Source organism: Notothenia rossii (genome assembly GCF_949606895.1).
Source record: "Notothenia rossii genome assembly, chromosome: 5".
Taxonomy (NCBI): domain Eukaryota; kingdom Metazoa; phylum Chordata; class Actinopteri; order Perciformes; family Nototheniidae; genus Notothenia; species Notothenia rossii.
The window spans coordinates 25,997,885-26,021,113 of record NC_136903.1 but is presented as its reverse complement, the minus strand read 5'-3'; the positions used below and the strand labels follow the sequence as shown (position 1 = coordinate 26,021,113).

The following is a 23,229-nucleotide window of genomic DNA, read 5'->3' as shown; positions in this document are numbered from 1 at the left end:
GAAAGAGAACTGAATTCTTAAAATAAATTATGTCGATTTGAAATGTATTAAAATAACTTATTCAGGAAATACATGAATTAACTACAATTCCCACTTAGCTAGCTAGATAGCCTCTGCGGTCTGAGGACCTCGCCTGCAAGGGTCAATCAGAATTTCATAAATGTTTTAAACTCATTTACAAAACTAACCACCCAGTATTCACATTTAAGTAGAACGGGTTAATATCAATTGAGAAAATAGTATTGAAGCGTGTTTAGAGGAGACATTATTTTACATTTCACTACGGCACAAACCCGACACCTTCTGCCCAATTTTCAGAAAGTGTGTCATGGCGGCCCAGATGGCGGTAAATTCGGGTATGAACTATATTTATTTCGTAAAGTTACCAATTTGTGTTGACTCCTATGAGCTGCTATGAGTTATAATTTCACAGATAAACACGTACATATTTGCTGTTTAGCGCAAGTTTAGGCGCAGTCCGGTTTTGACCACATGGCGATGGTTGACTGAAATTCACTCAGGCTGCTAGGCTAATTTAGCCTAGCCTGCAAAACACGTTAGTTTAGCTAATTTTGGTTTAACTATTTGCTTGGGAAAGTGCTCAGCTTTAGCGTTAACACATTTTTATATTAGAACAAAAATACGGGCAGTATGACTTCTCTCACGGAACCCCTGTCAAACGGGTCAGCTTAACTCATTGGGATCAAAAATGAAACTAACTTACTTGGAACAAGAAAAGACCCATTTGACACCTGTGCCCGATATTTTGTACTAGGATGCTAACAACAAGAAGTTCGTGTAAGAGTTAAATTCAGGTGCAGATGATCTAATTATGTTCTGTCTGTTGGTAATGAGTCAGAGTTGTTTACTGGTACCAGTTAACGGTCAGATATGTATGCACATACTCTGTTGATGTTGTGCAGTGACAGCTCAGAACCTAGTAGTGTATAAAACAATGATAAGCAATCTAAAATGATTCGGTAAATAGGCTAAATCTTGAATGACTAACATGTTCATATTATTATTATTCAGTTTTTAAGTTTAAAAATGGTTCACAGTTGCAACATCAGGAACAAATGTCAACCATCAAACCTTTGTGATAGTATTTACTGTTAAACATACATATTTGTATTGCTAGAATACAATTTGACTCTATAACGCATATAACATTCAAAAACCTCCCTCAAAACAAGTATTACATATACCGCATAATAGATAAAGCAAGATATACCAAAGCAAGTTTTATAGGGTCTAGCTCTGCATGTTTATTTGACACAAGACCTTAGAAAAACACATTTTCCCACCCAGGAGCCAGTCTGTGGGGGCCGCTGAAGGAACTATGGGAGACAGTGGACGGAGCGGTGTTGAGGAGACAGCCAGAGAGCGTCCACCTCCTCGACCTGCAGCTGAAGAAACACAAACCACACTTTCTCTCACTCTTCAAAAACCCGGTGAGAGCACACTCTTGAAGTGACCCGCTACATATGTGAATGTGACGATAGTTTTCTTTCCGTGTATCCTGCACCTTCCTTGGGGCAGACAGATGCATTTTCTATTCACAGTGTATCTTGAGAATTTTCTAACATTTTGTCTTCACTTTATTTTCAGCCAAAGAGTGCAGAGCAGAGAGAAAAGGTGCGTAAAGCCAGCACAGAAGGCATCGCCATCCAGGGTCAGCAGGGGTCACGGCTCCTTCCAGAGCAGCTTCTCTCAGAGGCCTTCATCCTCAGCGATCTGTTTGATATTGGAGAGTTATCAGCTTTGGAGCTTCTGTTAGCAGGTAAAGTAGACATGATAAAAGGACACAACTTGAAAGCTAAATTCTAAAAGAAGTTATATAAATTGTGTCGGGTAGATACAACAAAAACCTGGCCTGATTTGCAGTGGTAAAGACATAGACGTTTCACACAACTGATTCTCAAAATATTTGTATCTGTCTCTAGGTGAGCAACAGCAGCCCCATTTTCCAGGTCTGACACGAGGTCTGGTAGCTGTGCTGCTCTACTGGGATGGAAAGCTTTGTGTGGCCAACTCCCTGCGCACACTCATCCAGTCACGCCATGGCAAGACCTTCACCCTGGATCTGAGGTAATAATGCCATCTACTAATGACGCATTCAAGCAGTGACAGCTGCTTTAAATGTTAAATTGTCCTGCTGTTTTTTTACATAATAACTACGTGTTCTTGTTATTTACTTGTTCTGTTCGTTTTCTCCTTCAGTGGAGAGCTGGTGGCTTTGACCACACGTTTCACAGACGAACTGATGAACCAGGGTCTGACCAAACGCGTCCTGGCATTGGTGTCGGAGATCAATGTGGCGCGAGAATTTGAACGGCTGCAGAAGGAGCGCGGCCTGGGCAACGAGAAGCACCGGAAAGAGGTAGAAGCAAATCTTTTGTGTTCATTTGAAATGGAAATACCTTTCTTTTGATAAAAGTTGATTTTCAATCATACTCAACTCGTGCAAATCCAGTAGCGTTGTGTTGTAGCTGAAAAAGACACATTTAGTAGAAAAAACGACTAACTCCCTCTTCTGTCCGCAGGTCTCGGACCTTATTAAAGAGAGCAGACAGGCTCTGGCAGACAGCCTGTTTTCGTGGACCTGCCAGTCACCTTTGTCTAAAGACGACACTCTGGCTCTTATTGGCCACCTGGAGACAGCGAGCGCTCAAGCTGATGGCTCATTGGATAGCGTGAACCTGGCTCTGGTCATGGCACTACTCTACTGCTTGGATGTCAGCTTTGTAGAACAGGGAACAGAAGATAGAGAAGGTGAGATCATGTGATTATTTTTTGTATTGCTCTAGAGTTCAGTGTTTTTCTTCTACAGCTAATGAGTGATCGTCTCTGTGTTCCTCCAGATCTGATCCAGGCACTGCCATTGCTGACTGAGCGGCAGTACGTGTCTGCGGTGCACAGCCGGCTGATGGATGGCCAGCCGTGGAAGCTTCCAGGTCTGCAGGCTGTGTGTCGCCTGGCCTGGGCTCTGTCTCTCAGGGTCCTTTCCCAGCTACCACAGGGAGGTGGTAAGTTCCTTGTTGTATTGGTTTGCCCTCTGAAGTAAAATAAGGTCTCAATTATAGCAGCTATTCAATGTTACAAATACTTGTATGTCAGAATCAGAATCAGAAACGGGTTTATTACCAGGTAGGTTCACACATACGAGGAACTTGACTTGATGTCGTGGTGCATACATAAATATAAAACAAAGAATGTCCATGTGTGTGCTGTGCAGCCCTGGTGGAGTTCACTGAGGCAGACGAGGCTCTGGCCGACCAGGCTCTGTTGGGAGACGTCTTCCTGTTTATGAGGGAGGGCATCCTGGGATGTGAGGGCTGTGCACAGGAAGAGTTTTACATCCGCCGCCTCCACTCACTCATCACAGACTTCCTGGCACTCATGCCAATGAAGGTGAGAGATTTCACAGGTGTCCGCTCCCAATATTTAAGTAAGACGTTGACATGTACGGATATCATCCTGAAGTGTTTCTTTAGCTTGTGTTTGTATACTTTTGCATACTGAATGAAAATAACATATTTGTGCTATATTTGTAGGTGAAACAGCTTCGTAACCGCGCTGATGAGGATGCCCGTCTGGTGCACATGTCTTTACAAATGGAGAGCGAGCTTCCATCGTCGCTACGCAAGGACTTAGACCATCTCATGAACCTCGTCAGTGTTTATTGAATTTTTTTACAAACTTCATTACCAAACGAGAAACATTCAAATCAAACTGCTTGACACTGTGGGTTTGAGTTTGTGACAGTTGTGGTTACTGCTTTGCCTTTGCAGATAGGAGAGTTTTACAGTAAGGACCCATTTGGACTGGAGTTGGGTCTGGAGTTTTGGTGTCCCACAGAGTCTCTGCAACACACCTCCCTGCAGGGGTCCTACCTGGGGATGGCGCTGCAAAGGCCTCCGCACAAACAGGTGAGAGCTGCCTTTTGCACAAAAAAAGGTTTCTCCTCTAATCAATTATTCTGTTGACTTAGATTATGGCTTTCTGGAAGAAATCATATCATGTCAACTTTCAGTTAAAATACTTGCCCTTTACATATGCTTTGTCGCAGGTGGTTCTGTCCAAGTTTGTGCGTCAAATGGGAGACCTCCTGCCCTCCACCCTCTATATCTCCTATCTCCGTATGCTGAAAGGACTCGCCAACGGGCCTCAGTGTTCACACTACGCCTTCAGCCTGCTCAAAACCAACGGAGCCACGCACAGTAAGAGCAAATTTGTTATAAAGACAGGAAACATTTCAGAAAACAATTGTCTGGGTTTGAATAACAACAGACACATATTTTTTTATTTCTCTCTGAAATTGAAGCCGTTTAACATTCAAAGTGCAGTTTGACCTCTGAGGTATCTGAATTTAACTTTATGCCACGTTGGCAATGGCTTCAGATGTAGGTGATATGCACACCAGACTCTTAAAGTCTATTGTCTAGCTTTAGTGTAATACGTATCCAAATGAATACCAAACTAACTTCATGTTCATGTACGCAGGTGACAACCTCCAGGGAGTGTCCGGCAGCCCGGTGTCTTGGGAACACTTTTTTCACTCCCTGATGCTCTACCATGAGAACCTGCGGCGAGACTTTCCAAACCCAGACGCAGCACAGTTCCGCCACCCGTCCCTCAGAGGCATCACCCAGAGAGAGCTGGAAGGACTCACCTCCTTCCTGCAGCTGCTCACCACCATCATCACATGGGTATGGAGGAACAGCCTCTTACTTTTTGTATTATTTGACTTTAACTTTAACTATATATTTATTTGTTGTTCCTTTCTTCTCTTTTCTTTTCTCTTCACTATTATCTGTAAAGCGTCTTTGAGCACCTGTAAAAGCGCTAACAAATTAAATCTATTATTATTATTATTATTTTTATTATTATTAAGGATAGGCCTATTGCTGCTCATATTTAGGGATTATAAAACATAATTAAGATCGAGATTAATGTGTGATGATGTTATTTTGTAATTCCTTTTACACTCACCTTATCTCCTGAAAGAATCTGTATGTTCATGTTTATGAGATTGTCCTTCTCTAAGTGTATTAGGGTGTGTTTTGTTAGATACATTTCTATAATGTTCTCTTTCTCCATAGAGTGAAAATGCTCGCCTGGCGCTGTGTGAGCATCCCCAGTGGACCCCCGTGGTGGTGATGTTGGGGCTGCTGCAGTGCAGCGTCCCCCCCGTCCTGAAGGCGGAGGTCCTGCGCTGCCTGGCAGCTTTTGGGAAGTCACCAGAGATCGCCGCCTCACTGTGGCAGTCACTGGAATACACTCAGGTTAGTGGTTGAATATTATTATAACAATTAATCCCCTGTTGTGTTCGTTTATGTGTTTTCTTACTTTGGTGTTCGCGGTCAAATTTGACCGGTCCTGTTTTAACTGCTATTACATTAACACAAAAACCATTAATCCTCACCAAATTTCATTTAACACCCTTTCAAGCTGTACATATTGTATCAGACTACTGGTATACATGAAAACTGCAGTAAATATACAAAGAATAGACACTGAACATGTATTGTGTGTGCCAGGTGTGATCCATGTGGGGGGATGGGCACATAAGGGGGGGAAATGTGTCAAATTGTTCTGTGTTTGTGTGTGTGTGTGTTTGTGTGTGCCAGGTGTGATTCACCTCGGGGGATGGGCACATAAGGGGGGGAAAACACATCTAATGTGTGTGTGTGTGTGTGTGTGTGTTTTATCTGATCTGGACGGTTACTAATTCCTTTTCTTTATGGCGGTCGTTTTTGACCAGGAACACCATGGGTTTCACAAAGTTGACTAAATCATCCAAAATTCAATGAAAGTGGTGATCAGCAATTTTATATGTTCAAATGTCTACTGTGAAGGATATCATAAAGCAGGGGTGGGGAACCTTTTTCCTCTCAAGGGCCATTTCAATTTTTTCAACATCCTCCGAGGGCCGTACAAATGATTGACCTCTGCTTAAAAGTACTAAAATCACAGCCCATTCATTTCGCCTTTCTTTCATGCTGTGCAAAGAAACAGCAACCTCTGAATCCAAATATCTCACCATGACTCGTGCATGCATGCACGTGCACGGTTGACCACCAAAACAGAAAGATATGGACACAAGATGTATGCAAATGTATTTAGTATCCTATCCATGTGAACATGATTTAAGTGGGGGGGGGCACCGAACCTCCTCTGGGTGGGGTCCATCCTCCCCCGGGAAGATTTTTTTTTTTAAATGTTGAAGTTAAAGCATCAATCTGGTGCAATTTGAGAGCAACATGAAGAGATCTATGGATACATCTCTCAACCCCCATATGAAACAGAACTGTAAGCAGATTTCTTTTTCTTTATGGATATTTTACAAATCACTCCCCTTTCAAACTGTATACTTGTTTATTAATAACAACTTTTATTTACTGTCATATAGTATTTTATACCTGTTTACTTTATTCTCTTATTTTGTTATAACTATAATGACCATATAAAGATGTGCCTTTACCTCACTGGTTGGAGAAAAAGCTTCTTATATTCGTTAGCATAGCTAGCTAACCAGATGCTAATAACAAGAAAGTTATTGACTGTATGATCAGTATGACAGATCGCCTCTGGGCTTTCAACTAAAGACACAGCCACCGAGCCACGCAAAAACTGCGGCATGTGTACGGCTCCTTATGGGTAGGCCTATTGCAATTTGTGAAGTGTTGAAGCCGTGTTCTGGTGCTCTCCGTCAGAACTGCACCCCTGTCAGACGAGACATATACCACGTGATGAAACGTTAGGCTCGTGTTGTGTTCAAGGACCCTGACCGTGACCAGGAAAAACAGGCACTTGCTTGTTTAATTTTTTTTGCGGTCTAGATTTCTTTAATTTTTTTCTTTTTTGCGTGTGTTTATAAATTACCTCGAGGGCCATACCAAATCGTCTCGCGGGCCGTATACGGCCTGGAGGCCGGAGGTTCCCCACCCCTGTCATAAAGCCTTAATGCAATCGAATCTAAAACCAAAAAGTTAAGATTGATGAAAGTAGTGAATCGGTCAGATTTGACCCGAACACAACAGGAGGGTTAAGTTGATGAAGTTTAAACATAGTTTCTGAAAGGTCACGGGCCGTTTCTCAATGTCGAGTACACATGCTGCAGAGCAACTATTTCAAGTATACTATGTCATAGAGTGGCGCAGAATGCTGGGCATTTAACACGCATTTAAACAGTCCTTCGGCGCCACTCGATGACGTAGTATACTTGAAATAGTTGCTCTGCAGCAGTTTTACTCGACTTTGAGAAACGGCCACGGTTTCATAGTGAGTCTTTGAGGCAATATTTTGGCTATTATACCAGAACAACACAACACTTTAAATGTATTGTCAGCCAGTCATTTTATCTCCGTGATACCAGTATCTATCTTTTTTATTCTCTTGACTTCACAAAAATGCTTCATTCTGTTAAGGCATTGTTTTTCAGTTTTTCAGTTTTCTATCTTCATGTTCTCTTACCACAGATCCTTCAGACAGTGCGAGCCCCGGGACAGAGGCAGGCAGCTGGAATTGAGGTGAGTCTTTTGTGTTTGGCGAAGTTTAGATTATTCTCGGTCTCGCTTTACTTCAGGATATGGCTAATAAGATTTACAAATAAATATATATATTAAGATGCTTCATTACATGGAATAATTTTTCAGCATCAACATTTGACTGATGCCTATTGGGCATATTTTTAAGATCCAAATATGCAAAATAATATAGACTTGAATGGTGCAGGTTATCTAAAAAAAAAAAGTTTACTTCATATAAGGTACAGTTCTTTTTAATCTCTCAAAGTAAAAACCTTCCTTTTTATTAAATGTTCATCCTTGAACAAGATGAACATTATTGTTGTACAATTGTTGATTGTCTTTGTTTGACTCTCAGGTGGAGCTGAATGAGATCGAGTCCAGCTGTGAGGAGTATCCTCTGACACGGGGCTTCTGTCACCTGATCAGCACATTGGTGGAGAGCAGCCTGCCTGTTAATTTAGGGGCGGGGCTACGTGCACCCGGCTTCCAACCATACCTGAACTTTTTGCGTGACTCTGTGTTCCTCCCCTTCCCCACCCGAGCATATCGCCATCCAGCTGAGAAGGTAAAGAGCTCACCCAGTCTCTTAACATGTGCATGCATGTATGCTCTTTGAACGACACATACTCACTTGTCTCTCCCTTGCTGTGGTCTCTCAGTGGGAGGTTGCTGACGCTGTGCTGGAGGTGTTCCACAAGCTGCTGCGGGACTACGAGCCCCAGCCCTCAGACTTTGTCCAGGAGATAGTGGAGCTACAGGGCGAGCAGCTCGCGGCCCACAAGCCCCCGGGTCACAGCCTCATGTTCCACCTGTTGAACGACTCGCCCACGCTGACGCTCTGCCTCAGCCTGCTGGAGGAGGGGGTGCGCCAGCTGGACACCTATGCACCCTTCCCTGGTGAGAGAACATATGCACTTGCTGGAGAACAAAAGGGAGTCTGCTTATGTGTCTGTGTTTACTGACAAGCTCTGCTCCTCTCCCCCGACAGGTAAGAAGCACTTGGAGTCGGCGGTGCTGCGCGTCCTGTGCCTGCTGGACTTGGCCCTGCAGAAGGAGGTGGTGTTCATGGACCTCCTCAGGGAAAGCCAGGCCTCCATGCTGGTCTCCCCCTTGGAGCAGCTTCTCCAGGGGGTCAGCCCTCAAACACGAAGGGCCGATCACATAGTCAATATTGGCAGGTAAAAATGGGCACCCAGGTTTTAATGCAAACTGTGGAATGATACCCATTGCTGGGATGGTCTGTTCTTGTGTGTTCATGTATCGGACCTTCACATTATTAATGGTGGTCTATATTTGTCCCTCGCAGGTATCTGTACCACAGCAGCTCCAACCCAGAGGCTTCCTTCCAGAGTGCCAAGATCCTGCGTCGTATCGCCAACTACCCCAACATTCAGAACAGGCTGGTGGGAGATTTCACACATGACCAGGTATGTCCAAAATAAAAAGCGTTGTATAACTCAGTTTAAGAATATTTCACAAAATGATGAGCAGTATACCAAAAATCACATTGGTAATAACTAATGCTGTCAAAATTATCGCGTTAACGGCGGTAATACATTTTTTGAATTAATTGCGTTAAAATATTTAATGCATTTAACGCATGTGCAGAATGGCCCGCCCCATACATCCCACCTGCGGCAGCGCCAGGGTATGGCTGGGGTAGGCTACACCCATACCAAGAAATGGCTTAGACCCACCATGAAAAATGATGTTAAAGTAAGCAAAATAAAGTCTGCCAACTCGCACCGCCAGCAGTTAGTAAGATTGATTTCAGTAGCCACTTGTCTGGAAATACCGAAGACCAGAAACGGTTTTGAAAACTTTTGTCACGTAGTGATCGTCTTCTCAATAGAACATCTTTGATAATGTCTTCTGGCCAATCAGAATCAAGATAACGGCGTGGTGTTGTTGCAGGAAGTCCCGACGGAGAATACTTTTGCTGTAGTACAAGGGTGCACATAACTGGTACGCAGGTTATGTGCGTAATCTGAAATGCGTACCGACGTACTTGTGAAGCTTTTCCAGAAGGCGGTTAGATCACCGGACGACAGTCGGTCTGCCCCCCAACCCCCCCCCCTGTGTTGATAGAAATCAACACGTAATGAAATAAGACCCCACGGTTTGATGATTGATAGGTGTGTGGGCTGTCTTTCATTTTGACACACAGAAACATGTTATAATAAACATACATACTGCATTTTAAATGGATATATCCGCATTCTTTCATTTATCTTTCCATTCCCACAACAATATACATAAAGAAATGGCATATTTTGGACATAGTTCGAATGGTGATTAATCATGATTAATTAATTTTTAAGCTGTGATTAATCTGATTAAAAATTGTAATAGTTTGACAGCCCTAGTAATAGCACTATTTTACTCTAGTTGTATATATTTTTAGATTATTTAAATTAGATCCTATAGCCTGATTTCTATAAAAGCTATTGGTACATTCATCCAGTGTAACGATACTGTACTGTATAATATCTACATTAATATGTTATGCTGTCTAAATAAATTAGAATAAAGCTCTTTTGTGTTTTTGTTGTTTGGTTTTACTCTAATTCACGGAGGTGTTTCTGTGTTCATGTTGTAAAGTGGGGGTGCACCGAATGGGTAATTCTTGGCCGAAACCGATACCGAAAATATGAAAACGGTTGGCCGAAAACCGAATGCCGAAAGGCCGAAAATGATTAATAGAAATATATATATTTCTGTATACATTTTTTACCAATGTTGTTCAGCTACCTGATTATGGAAAAATAAATGATTATGGCAAAACTTAACTTAAATAATAATCACTATTATGGGTCCATAAAACATTTATTCAGCATTTATTCTTTTGAATGCATCCAGTACATTAATTCCAAGTCAACTGCATTTTATTTTCTCTGTAGGATAACTACAACAAAGTGCATTCAGAACAAAGCCAAGGTGCTTTAAAACGGCTTAAACATCTAGGCCAGTAGGCCTACAACAAACTAGTGTAAATAAAGACTGTAACAGCCAGGCCTTCAACAACAACAAATGCACCTATAAGTGCATGCATACAAATGTGCAAACTGGATAAATCCACATGAATGTAACTATTTAAAAATGAAATTACAATTAAATTTCAAGAATCTGTAAATAAGGCTGTCTGTCCTCATAAGCAAAGTAGTAAACATTGTATAAAGATACATAAAGTGAAAACTGGATACAAAATCCACAACCAATTACAAATTAAATTACAATTTCAAGAATCTGTAAATAAGGCTGTCTTTCCTCATAAGCAAAGTAGTAAACATTGTATAAAGATACATAAAGTGAAAACTGGATACAAAATCCACAATCAATTACAAATTAAATTACAATTTCAAGAATCTTCAAATAAGGTGGTCTGTCCTCATGAGCAATGTAAACAACATTGCATCATTTAGATACCGAAAGTACAATATATTGAACACTGTGCTGCTGTCATTTCCCCCTAATGATAACCTGAGATGGCGAATTATAACTCACAATGAAAATTGTTCAGGAAAGTGGGTATAGAGTAGACATGTAGAACTAGATAAGCTTATGATAAGCCAGCCTTGTCTACTTATTAAGGAAAAGTGGGAGGTTCTTTTTAATGAACAGTAGCTTCTCTGCTTTATCAGCCATAAGTCTGTTCCTCTTCTCATCAAGCACATGAGAGGCAGCGCTGAACAGTCTCTCGCTGTCAGTGCTTGTGATTTGATCTTACTCCGCATATTTGTCCGGGTGTTTTGATTTCAAGTGGTGGAGTAATCCCGAAGTGGTGAAAGTCTTTGCAGTTACACCCCCTCGAGAAATGTCAGCTGAACACGTTTTACAAATCGCAATCCGCGCCTCTTTCTCTGATATTTTTAAATATCTCCAAGCGGCAGACATGTTGGCTGTGAGCCAGCCGCGAGCATGGTCGCGCGCCGTGCTTGTCGCCGCGTTTTGATTACGTCATCACAACAACACGTTAGCTTACCAACGTAACCCTGTTCTCTGACATTCGGTGATATTTTTTCGGTGCTAAAACCGAAAGGGCCTTTTTAACCATTTTCGGCCGATAATTTTCGGCGGCCGAATATTCGGTGCATCCCTATTGTAAAGTGTTGTTTATGATGGAAGATGATAACTCTTTTTGTTCCTGTCCCTCAGGCTGTGAGTGAAAAGCTAATGGCCGGCTTTGTGGAGTGTCTCGACAATGAAGAGGCCGAGGAGGGAACAGAGAACGGAGATGGTGAGTCTGAAAAAATGAAGTTAATAATAAAAGATCTTCTGCATTAGGTTAAATCCTCCTGTCTTGATACTGTGAGAGCTACACACTCAAACTCACCTTCTTCCTTACCCGTAACCCTCCAGAAGCTGACGCACAACAGAAGGTCGCAAGAATCCGACATGAAACACAGATCCATCTGCTGAACCTGCTCATCACCTCCTTGGATCTGAAGACACCAAACCTGGCCCTGTACCTTCTGGGATATGAAGTCAAGAAGCCTGTGTCCTCCACCAACCTCCAGGACCCAGGTCAGACTCCAGCTGATGGCCTGTTCAGTTTGGATGGGATTATAGCCAATGTTTGTGTTCTGGTGAAGATGAAATGTTGACCTTGCATTTGTGCGTTACAGGTGTATTGGGGTGTCCACGCAGCTGCCTGCACGCAATCCTGAGTCTGCTGCAGAGAGGCACAGAGAAGAGATCAGGACCTGTGCTCACTCAGCAGGCCCCTCACCTGGCTGAGCTCTGCTACCAGGTACACTACATCCTCTATTAAAAAGACACCTTGATTCTAATGTGTCTTACCCGTTAGGTGAATGTATACATGGTATTTCTGTGGGCTGATTTATTTTTTATTTTTTACCCTGTCTGTCTTTGTTTTCCTCTCTCAGGTGATCTACCAGCTGTGTGCCTGCCCCGACACATCTGGACCCACCATGCGCTATCTGAGGACCAGCCAGGACTTCCTGTTCTCTCACCTGCAGCACCTTCCCTTCATCCTGCCCAGTGAGTAGATCATTCTCTACTGACTACTAAAATATATCAAAACGGGGATCAGAGATGTGATTAATACCAAACATGAAACAAAGAGGCAGGAAATGTGAACGCAGGATGTCTGTTGAATTAAAGATGTCTTTTATTTTTCATTGCATCAATTCTACCCTCTGCTGTCCTCAGGTAATCAGATCGCCGCTCTGTCCCAGATGTCGTGGCTCATGAAAACAGCTGCCATCGAGCTGAGAGTGACCTCGCTGAACCGCCAGCGCTCACACACGCAACGCCTCGTCAGCCTGCTGTTGGACGACCAGCCTCACACTCAGCGCACAGGTATCCGTCTTCAAGTTCAGTTCAGTTCTTTAGCTTCCTGTCAGAGCTCCGTAATGCATGAACATAAGAACATCCTTACTTTACTTTATAGCTGATGGAGAATCAGGAATGGAAGAAGAAACCAGATCAGTCTGTGGCTTCCTGCATTTCGACACTGTTTCTAAAGGTTTGTGCTCTTTGGAATACATTTAAACATTCTATATATAAATGCAGTCAACACTTAAGGACACTTTACCAGCTTGAATGTTTTGAGATTTGTAATCAAACTGTCATTGAAGGCTCTTAGGGAATTCCTTCATTCTAATATTATATCAGATTCTGACCTCTTACTCTCCTCCTGTCCCTGTTGGATGCATCAGTGCGCAGGAAGTTGCTGAGCGTGCTGGACGCCATCGACTTCAGTCAGGATATGCCTGAGCTGCTGCAGCTGGACTTCTTTGAGCGCACTCAGATAGAGCAGGTGATCTCTAACTGCGAGCACGTCAACGAGCAGGGACACACCGTGTGCAACGTCAAGGTGAGTCCCAAGGTCAAACACGTACATTTTCATGTTTTCATAACTAACATTTTGTGTTTGATCTTCATCTAATCAGTGAAATGATGTTATTATTTCTCCCAGTTGCTTCATAGAGTGCTTGTGGCAGAGGTGAATGCACTGCAGGGAATGGCAGCCATTGGACAGAGGCCGCTGTTAATGGAGGTTAGTCATCTCATGAATGACTTATTATTTGTGTAATCAGGCAGCATTTGTTGGGGTCGGATTACCCAAAGACATCATGCCTGGTTTAAATGTGATGTTAAAATGGCCCTTTTTGACCAATGCTGTGGTTGTGCTCTTCTAGGAGGTGAACTCCATCCTGCAGCAGGTGGTGGAGCGCAACCGCGTCCGCAGGAGTTTGAGTGCAAAGCGAAACGCACTGCGGTCGTGGAGGAGCCTGGTGGAGACGCTGCTGACCGCCTGCCCCGCTGACCTCATCCCTGCTGACGACAGGCAGCTCATCATCAGAGACCTGCTGCTGGACCTGCATGACAAGGTCAGTGAGGCCGTTTGGCACATAGAAGGGGGATGAGTGCAGCTATGGGTATTTGTATTATATTGTGGGGGAGATTTTTAAGGAACATACTCAAGGGTGTCATGGATTTTATTCAGATATCATGTTTATTGCAATCAAAGTAAATAGCTAACATAGCAATCACCAGATAAATCCTACAGAACTAAATAGAAATGATGCTTTGAATTGTCCAGGTGTTATCTGAGGATGCAGCAGGAGAACTGATGCCCATTGTCGCCGGGGCAGTCTTCACTCTGACAGCTCACCTCAGCCAATCAGTCCTGTCCGAGCAGCAGCAGGGGGCGGGATTAGAAGTCTCCTCTGGCTTCGCCTCAATCGCCAACTCCGCCCTGCATCTGATTCTCCGCAAGCTGCTGGACTTCATCCTTTGTACTGGTTAGTGATGACATAAATCCACATTTGTCACGTGGGATATGTTGCTAGGTGATATTTTATAATATTGTCTTTAACACTTCAGGAGGAGGATACCAGCGCCTGCGTGCTCACCTGTATGGCTCCCTGCTGTACTACCTTCAAATCGCCCAGAAACCTGACGAACCAGACACTCTGCAGACAGGTACAACACAGAAACATTAACACAGACTGTCTGGAAAATATTTAGGGATCAAAAGCTTTATTTCAAGTCTGATACGGTTCTCTTTTATTCCATAAAGTGATTTATTGTCTGATAGATGCTGTCTGAATTGAGTTTGGACCGTTTCTTTTACAGATACATCTTTTGATCTGTTGTTATGTCAAAGGGACAATGTATAGATGTTTTCTGCTCTCCATCCCTACAGCAGGGAAGGCCATGTGGGAGCGTCTCACTGCCCCCGAGGACGGTTTCTCCAAACTGCAGAGAGAGAATCTCTCTATTATCGAGAGCTATGGCAATTCTCTGATGGAGGTGGTGTGTCGGGACGCCTGTGACGGCCATGAAATCAGCAGGGTAAGAGCCATTACAAGAGAAAAGCATGCTCACTCGGCCATTTCAGCACTTTGGACTTCAGTGAACTTTAAAGCTTATTAAAGATCTACTGAGCGGCTTAAAATAAGATGAATCCATTTCTAAGTAGCTCAGAGAAATACCTCTGTATTTACTGGAAGCTAGTTCACTTTTTTATGTATTTACTTTTGTTAACACTCACTTACTTTTATTATGCTGCTTCCTTATTTTATTTCATGTGTGTTCGCCTCTTTTATTTGATAGTCCACTTATTTTTATTATCTTTCATCCGCTCTCCCTTTGCTGTTTTGCTGCTGTAAATGCAGGATTTATCAAATTTCTTTGCTGCCTACACTCGGGCTTGTTGTCTTACTCTCTGCCTTTTTATTTTCGCCCGTCAGATGTTGGCTCTGGCGGTGCTGGACCGGATCCTGTCCATAGACCGGCAGAACCAGTGGCTGGTGTACGTCTGCAACAGCGGCTACCTGCGCTCGCTGGTGGAGAGCCTGAGGCAGGACGACGTGGCCCTGCAGACCCTGCTCACGCCTCAGCCCCCCCTCCTCAAACCACTCTACATCTACGAGAGCAAGATGGTGAAGACATGTGCAGACACACTGTTTGCACTCTTTTCAAACAAATGGATCATATCAAGCACAGGTTTATGAAGGTATGACTCTGTGTGTGTTCTCAGGCTCTGCTGACCCGCGTGGCTAAGACGGGTCAGGGCGCTGTGGAGCTGCTGCGCTGCGGCCTGGTGGCACAGCTGATCGAGTGTCAGGTGTTTGACATGGTGCCTGACAGCGATGCACACAGGTATGCATGTGGAAAGGAAAGAGGAGTTTAAAATGTTGTTATTTGGTTTTGAACTGATTTACACCAAATAAGTGTAAAGAGTACCAAATACTAATTCCTCAGTAAAACAACACAATGAAACTCTTCCAAGTAAAAACAGTCAGTCAGCAATAGGGCTGGGTACCGAGCCCCGGTACTAAACGGGCCCCGAGGCTGAATTATTAAAGACCGTGGTACCGCTAAGCTCCGACGTTAGCGGTCTTTTTATCGGTACTGGAGACATGTAAAATATATGTCATATGTATCATTGCTACACAAACATTATATTGCAGTTTTAGTGTCGCCAACTCCGTTTCTAACTTGCAAAAAGACTGCAAAATGCGTCAATGATTATTTTTAGTATTTTCGATCTCTCCCTTCTGTGTGCGAGGGGGCGGGGCAGTTTACACACACGCGGCTGCTACATGCAGCAGCACACACGCACGCACGCACGCACGCTGGCGGAGAGAACGCGCTCCGAGGTGTGGTTAAACTTGACCCGTCTCGATGTGGACAATCCTCGTTACCAAAAGCGCAATAAGAGTTTAGCATGTCAGGGCGGTAACACGAGCAATTTGTCGAAACATTTAGCAAAAGTGCACCACATTCAGACGGAGGAATGCACCGGGTTCCACTGTCTTTCTAGTAGCTCTGTAGCCCCGTCCATCCATGAGTAACGTTTCCACGTCAGGTGTTATGTATGCTAGCAGCAACACACGGAGATAACTACATTATACAAACATGGGTTAATGATTAGAGGTAACCGAGTTATTTATTTAGTTAAAGTTCTGTTTCCAGTTCTGTCATAAGATTATTTAAAACGATTCGTTAAAACGTTGTTTCTTTTGATGTGAAATATTATGTATTTAATTTAAATTAAAAGCAATGTTAGTTTTGTTCACAATTTGTTTAGTTAGTTTACCTTTTTTTCTCTCCAAAAAGACCGATAAGAGTACCGTTAAAAGACCGGATCGATAAGCGGTATCGATAAAAGTAGTAGTACCAGTAATACCTTAACGATCCCTAGTCAGCAAATTCTTCTTTTAGGAACGTTTTAAGTAAATGGTAAATGGACTGTACTTATATAACACTTTATCCAGTCTTTAAGACCCCTCAAAGCGCTTGACATACTACAGGTCATTCACCCCTTCACACCCATTCATACAGACATATAGACTGTATGGGCTGGGATCGAACCCACAACCTTCTGGTTGAAAGACGACCGCACTCCCTCGCAGCCACAGTCGCTTTACTTTGTTGCTTTTTCGAGTGCATTTAAATAACTTAATGTTCTTTCTCTCTGTTCTCATAATGTCTGATCCTCAGTTGTGTATATCAAAACATACGTCTGTCTGTTCCCTGGTGCTCTGCAGGGTGGTGAGGGACCCCTCAGGCTTCATCCCCAGCCCCATGGACCGCTACCGGCAGATTCTCTTACCGACCTTGAGGCTCTTCCAGGTGATCCTGACCTCTACCACCATGAACCACCAGCAGGGGGCAGCACAGGTACGCACACGACCATTGCTCACAAAGACAATGATTATCTTAATTGGATTTTTTTAAATAAATGAACCCTAAAAATCCTAGAAGTCTGTATGTTGTTGAGGATCCACTTGGATACAAATGCTGTCTCATATGTACAGATTCTGTAGACCCTAGTTGGGCTGAAGTGAGAAAGATGTGTGTATTCTGGACAACTTTAGAAGTAACTTTCTCTGTGTGTGTGTGTAGGTTCTCCAGTGGCTGATAGTGCACTCTGACACCATTCAGTCCCTGTTGCGCTGTCCGGAGCTCAGTATGGGAGCTTTGCAGGAGCTCTCCCTGCTGACTGGCATCATCAGTAAGACAGCTCTGCCAGGTAAAATAATAAACACTCCATCAACTCTTTTTTTCATTCACTTTGCCATCTATTCTATTTCCATTGCGAATAAACACAGCAGACTATGGACAGTGTTATTGACGTCCTGCTTGGTCTCCCAGGGGCCCTCGAGTCAGGCGGTGAGGTCAACAGTGCGGCTCTCATGGAGTTCCAGGGTCACATCAACAGATTCCAGGTGAGACAGCTGCTTTTGTTTTTATTAGGATAGTATAGACATTTCTTTATGTTGGCTATCCCTGGTAATACCCGATCAAATGTAGGTATTGTATACTGTGTTTCTTCTTTCGTCAGCGTCTCTGTCTGTCCCTGCTTGGCCGTCTGGCAGGCAGCGAGAGGGAGAGGTTACTGAAGCAGGCCGAGATCTCTGCGCCTGCTGACTCGGCAGAAAGGCGAGAGGAGATGGAGGTGGCCATGCAACAGGTATGAATTAAAACAGCCTATAAATGAGCTTCCTCTCTTGAAATGTGTTTGCATCGTCAGAAGTAACCGACTTTCCTTTCACATATTCCAACAGCAAGACAGGGATAGATAAACCACTGACACGTTGTGTGTTGTATGCTTAGTCATGCTTATTCATCAGTACTGCGTTGTGGATGACCTGCTGTCCTCTGTCCTCAGGTGTGTGCTAACATCATGGAGTACTGCCAGACGCTGCTGCTGCAGAGCTCGGCGCAGGCTCAGTTCAGCATCTGCCTCTTCAGCCCGTCAGGCAGCGAGCCAGCGGGCCGGGACGGGGGCCGCGCAGGTCAGTGATGATCTGCATTACAAGAAGCAGTGGAGGGAGTCTGACTCTGTTTACAAGGCAGACTCTTCTACCTGCTATTAAGTGAATCAGTCCGCTTCCATTTGTCATAAGTTTTCAGTGTCTGACAGCTGATGGATGAATCTAGAAATCCAGAATCTTATCAGGCATTTTCAGCTTTTACAACAAGAGACCTTTTTATTATTAACACCAAAGTATGAAAGTGAACTGTGGCATTTTGTTTCACAGATCTCTCATCCGCCCTGCCATCAATGGCGTACTCCCGGGCCCCCAGCCTGGGTCTGGTCATGTACCTGCTGAAGAACAGCGCTGCGGATTTCTTCCGGTTCCACCAGAGTCACAGACAAAGCCTGGGCAAGCTGCAGAGCCTGGACCAGCTGCCTCCTGACGAGCTCAAGGAGGTAATGAGGAATACACTGACTCACGCGGCTCACACTCAACACACTGCTGAACAGCTGGTTCACTTTGATAAATGGTTACAGTAAAAAGAGGTGTGAATAATGAGCATCTGTGGCTCCAGCATGCACTGTCTGCACTTTCTGACCACAGACATCTTCTCTGTAGTTGTGCCAGGGCCTGGTGTCGGGCCCCGGAGGCGTGGAGAAGATCTCCTCAGTGCAGAGGAGCCTGCTGGCCAAGAGACGACTGGTCCAGCTGATCAACAACAGAGCCAAGCTGCTGGCCCTGTGCTCCTGTATCCTTTGGCCCAGATTCAGTCCCTGGACTCTTTGTGTATTTGTAGAAAAGCCACTCCATGGATTTCTGTGAAATGCCTTAACCTGCCTCCTCTACAGATGTTATCGAGACGTGTTTGTTTGTACTGTGGCGCCACCTGGAGTACTACCTGTTGCACTGTACTCCCACCGACCCCAAGGACTCCCCGATGCCTGGAGCCAGTTTGTATAGATCTCGGCTCACAGACGGTAAGAGGCAATCTTATGTACATATTCATATATGCACATTTTTATAAAAGATTACTAGCAGTGTGCAGACCTTAGCCCTTTTCGCACAGGACCAGCATTACCAGATCACCTCAAGTCACTTCTGTTGCAGAAATCTTAATCATGTATGAATCTGCCCTATCTGAAATTACATTTAGGTTTTGTATAAATTGCGTAACATTGCCCTCAAAGGAAATCACTTCATTTTGTGGACACTTAAAAGGTTCATTCGCACAGGTACCAGAGCAAGAGGTCTTGTCAATATTGTTTTATAAATAAGATTAGACCATATCATATATCTAACATTTATCCAATTAAATATAAATATTTTAATATTTGTAATATGTAGGTGTTGCCTAATATCCTGTGAATAAAGTCAAATTAAAAGTCAAATGGCAGACATCCTGTGCAATATGCCGTGGGTGTCATTTCTCCATCCCAAAGGTGCCCTGGTTATACTAGTCCTGTGCTAGTAGTGCTCTAGTTAGGACACTTCCCTCGTGAAGCTATTGATTGCAGTTAAGCTAAATCTAACAAATGTAATTATTGATGTTCTTCAGATTCCTTTGGCGGGCTGCAGGGAAGCGGAGGTCGCGTCCTCGGTCTATCTCGGGTCAGCCAGCAAGACCTGGACCTGGTAAGAAACAGCGCACACACACTTTGAATGCTGCCCTGAGAAACATGTCCTGCGTCTGTAAAACCACCTCCATTATTCCTGAACCTCTCTCTCCTGTCTTGTGCTTGTGCCCCTCAGCTGAAGAGCGACATGGCCACAGGTTTCGGAGAGGCTCTGCAGAGGAAGCTGCTGGACGTGGAGGGTCTGTACAGCCAGGTCCGCTCCCGCTACACCTTCATCCAGGCCCTGGTCCGCAGGGTCCGCGGCCTGCTCCGACAGCCCAAGAGCTGAGGAGACACGCAAACACAAAGACTGTCCAAGAGCCACAGTCTCACCTGGACTCAGAAACTCTGCCACACAACATCAGAGAACAACAAAGGACTTCTGGCTACATAGCTCCTTCTGACTGACCTGTAGCAGCTCCTCTATGGAATATTGTGGGATGGTAACGTGACAGCACGTGACCTAATTATGTTTGACAAACGCTTCTCAAAGAAGTGAGAAAGGATAACACACTTATGACATTTTTACTCGTTAAAAATATTTGATATTATTTGTTTGGTCTGATTCCTCTCCCTCTTTTTCTTTTGTGAAATTAAACGTTTTCTAAATCTGTAAATTACTTGTCCTTTGTGTGTGGACTGGACTGGAAAAGGCAAACAGGAGTCACTATCTACCGACATGCACCCAGGTGAGAATACTGTAAATGGAAGGTACTTCCTGTTCAACTTTCTCACTTTGACAGATGTCCCCGTTCTTTAAGTGATTACCAATCAGACTTCCCTTTTAAGGGCATGTCTGGCCTAACTCAAAGTGAAACACTTCTTATCAGGAGAGGAGACACAAAACAAGGAACCAAAACGAGACGTTCCTTTTTTGAAAGGGGCTCTTTGTGCCTCTACCTTCACATGTCTCCGTGCTTAAATGTTCAAAAGGGTCTTTATTTACTGAAACTGTCTGTGCTGCGGCACCTCTTTTCACCCTCTGTCTGAAACCAGAGCCCAGTCTGCTCCGATTGGTTAGCTGGCCGGTTCTGTTGTGATTGGTCAACCGCTTAGAGGGCATTAACATGCAGAAAGACCTTGATATAACACAACAGGAAATGAAAACCCACCCCAAAATATAAGGGCCCTTTTTAAGGTAGCATCACAATGGGTGGTTTGAGTTACCATGATAACACAGTCAAGTTATTCAAACATTTGTATATTACAACAAACAAGCAAGAACCCCATATCACTTTTCTTTGAAGGTACTCTAAGACTGTAAAGTGCGTCGATTCTCAAACCTTTTGCTGAGGGATGAGAGCATACAAATCTGCATATACATTCAGATATTACAGACGGGAAGTCTTGTGCTCTTGTCTTTTTATTTGAATACTGAAGGGGGGAGACTCAGGTGAGCACCTGCATTGAACGGGGGTATTCGCTGTCACACTGAAGAACCCAGGTTTCATGTTAGTTCGAAAAAATCTCCTCAGAAGAAAAAACGATCTACCTACTGCGCTTCTTAGTTGACAGTCAGGGTACACATGTGTGCTACTTTTAACAGATCATGCTTTTCATACTCTATAAATTACTTTAAATAATAAAATTAATTACAGCATTAAAAAAGACATTGACATTTCTCGCTGTATCTGTGATTGTTCCTCGTTCGCATCTTTATAGAAAAACGTGATGATCCCGGTCCGTCTCTCACATCCTCAGTTTTGGGCCATATTAATTACACATGATTGCAGAGGGCCATTTGAATTCAAAGAGCACTGTCGAGGCCTTAGGGATGGGCGAAGTATGACAATACATAATGTGAGACCGTAGAAATGTATGAACTGCTTAAATAGTTTCTTACAAAGTAGCTAAACATTTTAAAGGTGATTTGCATTTACAAATACATTACCTATTTGTACATTTTTCCAGGAATAATGCTACTCAAGCTGTGAATACAGTTGTATATTGTCTCTACAGTGAACGTCTGACAGAATGACATCCTCAGGGTAATCTTGAGTTAAGCTTTGGACTTGTTATACCTGACAAAACATTGCAATCAGGTAATACCTAATGGAAGTCTATTGGCTTGCATCATGGGAAATGTAGGACTGGTTTGTACTAGGGGGTATCTCTGCTTCAATCTGTCTTGCAGTCCTCCAACATTACTTGAGCTGCGATACAAAAATTGCTTTATGTTGCAAACCAATGAGCAGGACTGACTTATTGTACGGATAGTCAATTTGATCTATAAAATATTTTTTAGATACATTTTTTACGACAAATTATCACAATACGTATTGCCATTACGTTATAAAACTGTAGGAATTAATTTTTTTACTATGTTCAGCTGCCCATATATTTAAGACTGGTTACTCCTGTAGCTTAATAGAAAACAAAACACCAGATTTTTGGTTAAAAGTGAATACTTTTCACTGAGGGATGAGAAAGGGAGCTGGGACCATCATTATCCAAGCACACGACCATTTTCCCAGTTTTGGATCCGTCTTCTCAAGCAAAGAAAAAGTGGAAAACTGTAAATACTTTGTTATACTTAGACATTTTCTATGTTATCAAAACAACATTTGGGATTGATTTATGTACACAAAAACACATTTTTCCTTTTTTGAAAAAGAAAGAAAAAAACACATTTATACTGTACAGGTACAGAGTTGAGTCACAGCACCGTCTGGAACATCCTTTAGCTTTGATTCACTTCCTGTACAGCGCTGTGGAAACCCACTGTGGTGGCTCAAGAGGAGCTGACTCGGATTGAAAGTCTTAGAAGACTGAGTTTGAGCTGTCTTTTATAGTGCCTGTTGGAGAAGAGTCACTCAATCCTGACAGCTCTAGTGTTGACTGCACCAGAAACATCCTTTAGTAATCCAGCACGGTTCTAGCAGTGAGTCAGAAGTGTGAACACATCCAGGAAACAACGGGAGCATATCCAGCACTGATTTATCTCGTTGTCTTTAGAGGACAGCATAGAGAGTGTTCGTTTGTGCTTGCAGTGCACATCCTGTCTTTCTGTAGCATCTCCACAGCAGTTAGCTTGTAGTAAACACACTTCTATGAGCTATCAATACTGGCTTCCTGTGTGTTGTTGTTGTCCGTCACGTTAGCGCTGCCCCCGTTGGTCTCAGGGCACTCCGGCACCTCCCCCCTCACCGCCACTCGGATGACTTTCAGCCAGCGCTGCTTGAGCTCCTCGGTATCAGCGGCAAAGCTGTGGATGGACTTGGACTGGGTGAGGCGGAAGACAGCGGGGGGGTCTGTGGCCCGGGCGCTGTCGTCCACGTTGTAGCCCAGCAGGGGGATGGTGCACTGGGCCTTCACGTCCTGAGGAGGGAGGAGGAGAGTGATGCA

The 23,229-nt window shown here is 43.6% G+C and overlaps 2 protein-coding genes across 8 annotated transcripts in view; one reads left to right on the top strand and one right to left on the bottom strand.

The window, feature by feature from the left end:
- The first annotated feature begins 211 nt into the window (after positions 1-211).
- Positions 212-20,501, top strand: nup205 (nucleoporin 205). Its single transcript, XM_079682841.1, has 42 exons — positions 212-356; positions 1,309-1,451; positions 1,609-1,780; positions 1,944-2,088; positions 2,221-2,380; positions 2,544-2,772; positions 2,862-3,026; positions 3,236-3,411; positions 3,555-3,671; positions 3,792-3,929; positions 4,070-4,220; positions 4,504-4,709; positions 5,103-5,285; positions 7,482-7,532; positions 7,888-8,097; positions 8,192-8,429; positions 8,521-8,710; positions 8,839-8,959; positions 11,688-11,769; positions 11,892-12,056; positions 12,158-12,282; positions 12,419-12,533; positions 12,705-12,854; positions 12,946-13,020; positions 13,214-13,371; positions 13,474-13,554; positions 13,697-13,888; positions 14,101-14,302; positions 14,385-14,483; positions 14,707-14,855; positions 15,254-15,445; positions 15,544-15,665; positions 17,057-17,189; positions 17,415-17,541; positions 17,664-17,737; positions 17,854-17,982; positions 18,181-18,307; positions 18,554-18,726; positions 18,890-19,019; positions 19,120-19,248; positions 19,827-19,903; positions 20,021-20,501. Exons 1-42 carry the CDS (start codon positions 329-331, stop codon positions 20,171-20,173), a joined length of 5,982 nt encoding a protein of 1,993 aa, XP_079538967.1. The 5' UTR covers positions 212-328; the 3' UTR covers positions 20,174-20,501.
- A 728-nt stretch (positions 20,502-21,229) lies between these two features.
- fgd4a (FYVE, RhoGEF and PH domain containing 4a) overlaps positions 21,230-23,229 on the bottom strand; it is a 71,906-nt gene continuing 69,906 nt past the window's right edge. For all 7 annotated transcript variants that reach the window (XM_079682843.1, XM_079682842.1, XM_079682846.1 and 4 more), the window contains one exon: positions 21,230-23,202. In XM_079682843.1, the coding sequence (XP_079538969.1) occupies positions 22,933-23,202 (270 nt within the window). In that variant the 3' untranslated portion in view covers positions 21,230-22,932. The remainder of the gene's footprint in view (positions 23,203-23,229) is intronic.